Below are 3,113 nucleotides of genomic sequence, written 5' to 3'. Positions count from 1 at the left end.
TTTGGCCTCCAAATTGGCCAAGATTCTCCTGCTGAGGGATCTCCCTCAAATCTTTGTGGTTTTAAGGCATTTTTAAGGTGTTTTTAGGGTGTTTTTAAGGTGTTTTCCCCACTGACTGTAGCCAGGTGCTGCCAGGAACTGAGCTCACATTCTGCTGTTTTTGAAGTATTTTTAAAATTTACTTTCCTGTGGGAGTTGTGCCTCAAATCAAAATGAGGCTTTGTATTTTTACAACTCTTATTTCTCCCCTTCTGGGGAAGGGCAGCGAGTGAGGGCACAAACATTTTGTTGAGGTCTCCTGAGCAGGTTTTTTATTCAAAATAATGTGCAAACCTGAGAGTCCTGAGTGGACCAAGAGCTCCAGGAATAACAGCTGTTTCCCAGGATATTATCCAACACACACAAATATTCTTCAAGTGGAATTTCATAGAGACAGCAGAGCCTTGCTTGCCATAAAAATAACTGTGAGAAGGAGAGCTGGCAAATCCCTGAGCAGCCCTGACAGGGGTTTGTTGGGTGGGATTTGTTGGGATATTCGTGGCAGTGACCAAATTGGAGGGGTTTTAGCTGAATATCCATTGTTTTCAGTGGAATGGTGAGGGATGGAATGTGTGTTTCACTGGTAATGCTGTTCTGGCTGCGTTTCAGAAACCAGCAGCCCTGGATCCATCCCAGGGCCCAAGGTGGGGCATTCCCAGCCCAATCCAAGCTGGAAAAGCAGCCCTGGAGCACAACAAGAGCTCCCCTGCTCCTCTTTCCCCACATGCCTCCCTCCAAAGCACTCCACAAACAAAACAGGCGAGGCAAAAAAAGCTCTTTTTGTCTCCAGAAGCACATCCTGGGAATGAGAGCAGCAGATGGAGAGCCCTGGGAACAATGGGATAATGCTGAAGGGGTGCCAAGGACGTGGGGGCAAAGGCAATGGGAAGAGGAGCTGCTCCAGCTGAGGCAGGATTCAAAAAGAACATTTTACTCTGCTGTGATTTCAAGGCTCTGAGGTGGTGACTGCAGGTCCTTGGGTAAGGAGGAGTTGTTTGGCAGCAAAGCAGAGCTGAAGGACACCTGGAGTGCTGCTGCCAGCTGTGCTGGTGCCAGAAGTGACCCAAAAACCACCCTCAGCCAGGGCTCACAGACACCAGAGCCACTGGTTTGCCTGTTGAGCAAAAAATAGGAAATACCAGAGCTCTGAATCAGGAAAAAAAAATAATGAGGCTGTTCAGAAAAAAAAGATGAGAAGCTCAATGTGGGCACTGGAAAACAGCACTAATTTCATTAAAGGATTATCCTTCATAGAGGATTTTCTCTTTGACAAGGTTGAAAAACTTCCCATCTCTGCTTGAGCTCTGTGGGGATGACCCCAAACAGCTCCAGGGGGAGTTTTCCAGAGTTTCCCATCCCTGAGCCCCCTGGAGAACCTGCAGAGCACAGAGGAACTTGGAAAGGGAAAAATTAAATTATTATTATTATTGTTATTATTATTATTATTAACAATAATCTTTAAATATTGCTCCTCTTTCCCAATTCAGCAAAGCACTTAAGCTCATCAGCTTGCTGCTTTGACACTCATTTTTAATAAACTTTTAATTCATTTTAATACATTTTTAATACACAAAGGTGCTTTAACACCTCTCCACTGTCTCCACTGCACTGGAGAATCAGTCATGACAAGAAAATGACCCGAGCATTTCTTGGGCTTCAGGTTTGAGCTTCCAACCAAAAATCTGGGATTTGGTTAAAATAACACAGACACAATGTTTTGGATAACACTTTTCTTTAATGGCATAAACCCCTAAAACTTCCCTGAACATCAGAGAGAAAAACTTCTCTGGATGTTTTGAGAAATTATTCTAAACACACAGATATCACAAAATATAAGCTATTTTCTAAATTGGTTTAAAAAAACCCCATTTGTGCCCTTGTAATGGATACAGAAACAGATTTGCATAAACAGAATCTGATTCCAAAGTCTGAATGCCCCCCCCATTTTCCCATCAAATCTCTGCAGCACTTTCATGTCCAAATAACGAGCTGTCAAGAGATGCTGCAGAACCCTTTACAGCTGGAAAAAACCCCATTATTGCTCCTATGAAAACAAACTTGCCTGTTTCCTGCAGGGAAGAATTAGCAAGGCTTTCTCAAGCCTGTCCATCCCATGTGCATTTTGCTCTGCCAGGGGTCCCTCTGCAGCTGAAGGGCCAGAAAAGGTCCCCATTCCTGGCTGCTGTGGTCACCTCCTCACAGAACCTCACACACAACCTCCCTGCAGTGTTTCCTACATGGTTGGCACACCCAGCTTAAAAAAAAAATATCTCTTTTTTCAGCATGTACTCCTTGACAGCAAGCTGGGGTGAGAATGCACTGAGGTACCGAAAGGAAATGTGGTTGTTTCTGGGCAGAACAGGTCCCCAAGTTCATGAATGATGCAAAAATCATTGATTTTTTTGTTCTGATCTTAATTTAGTGCTTGGGGGAGCCAGGCTTGGTCACCTTCCCATGCAGAGTTGCCAGCCTGTGAGTGGGACAAAGTGACACCCCAGTGCCACAGAGGGAGAGCTGCAGTGCCACAGGGCCACGGGCAGAGTCTGGCTGAGAAACCCAAACCCCAGGAGCCCTCACTCCTACCTGGAGTGCCTCTTCACCTCCTCTGTGAAGCCCAACACGTCTGCAGAGGTGCCCACAACGTCCAGGTGGGTGTCATAATGGATGACCAGCACTGTGGGGTAGCGTGCTTTCAGCCTGTCACAGAGCTGTCTGTGTCTCTGCTTCCCAGCTCTGCTGGGCTCCTTCAACCAGATCCTCTCCTTCCATAAAATCTTCTGCAGCTCCACAGAGTAATCTTCTATCGTTTTCTTGGCCTTTAATCCCTGTGTAGCACCAGCCTTGCTGCCAGCACTCTCAATGCACACCGTGGTGATGTCACCATCAGTGACACCAGAAATGACAACATCATTTCCCTGCAAAGCCTTGGGATAAAAGCTCTTCATGTAGTGATAGATATCCGTGTCCAGAACCAGCACTCGTTTTTCCCTCTGCTCATCCCGGGTGGAATTCCTCATCTCCGCAGCGCCTCTGCGCTCCTGCAGCTTCCTCCTCGGTCTCTGGTGGGATTTTCT

At 46.4% G+C, this 3,113-nt stretch overlaps 1 protein-coding gene across 1 annotated transcript in view; it reads right to left on the bottom strand.

The window, feature by feature from the left end:
• Nucleotides 1–1,925: 1,925 nt before the first annotated feature.
• Nucleotides 1,926–3,113, bottom strand: part of RBM43 (RNA binding motif protein 43) — a 2,646-nt gene continuing 1,458 nt past the window's right edge. Inside the window, 1 exon segment of the mRNA XM_031056105.1 lies at nt 1,926–3,113. This exon segment is cut by the window's right edge and continues 52 nt beyond it. Coding sequence (XP_030911965.1) covers nt 2,619–3,113 — 495 coding nt within the window. The 3' untranslated portion in view covers nt 1,926–2,618.

The sequence above is a fragment of the Geospiza fortis genome, unplaced genomic scaffold (genome assembly GCF_000277835.1).
Source record: "Geospiza fortis unplaced genomic scaffold, GeoFor_1.0 scaffold112, whole genome shotgun sequence".
In the NCBI taxonomy this organism is placed as follows: domain Eukaryota; kingdom Metazoa; phylum Chordata; class Aves; order Passeriformes; family Thraupidae; genus Geospiza; species Geospiza fortis.
The sequence above is the reverse complement of the archived record's forward strand: the minus strand, read 5'-3'. Positions and strand labels throughout refer to the sequence as shown.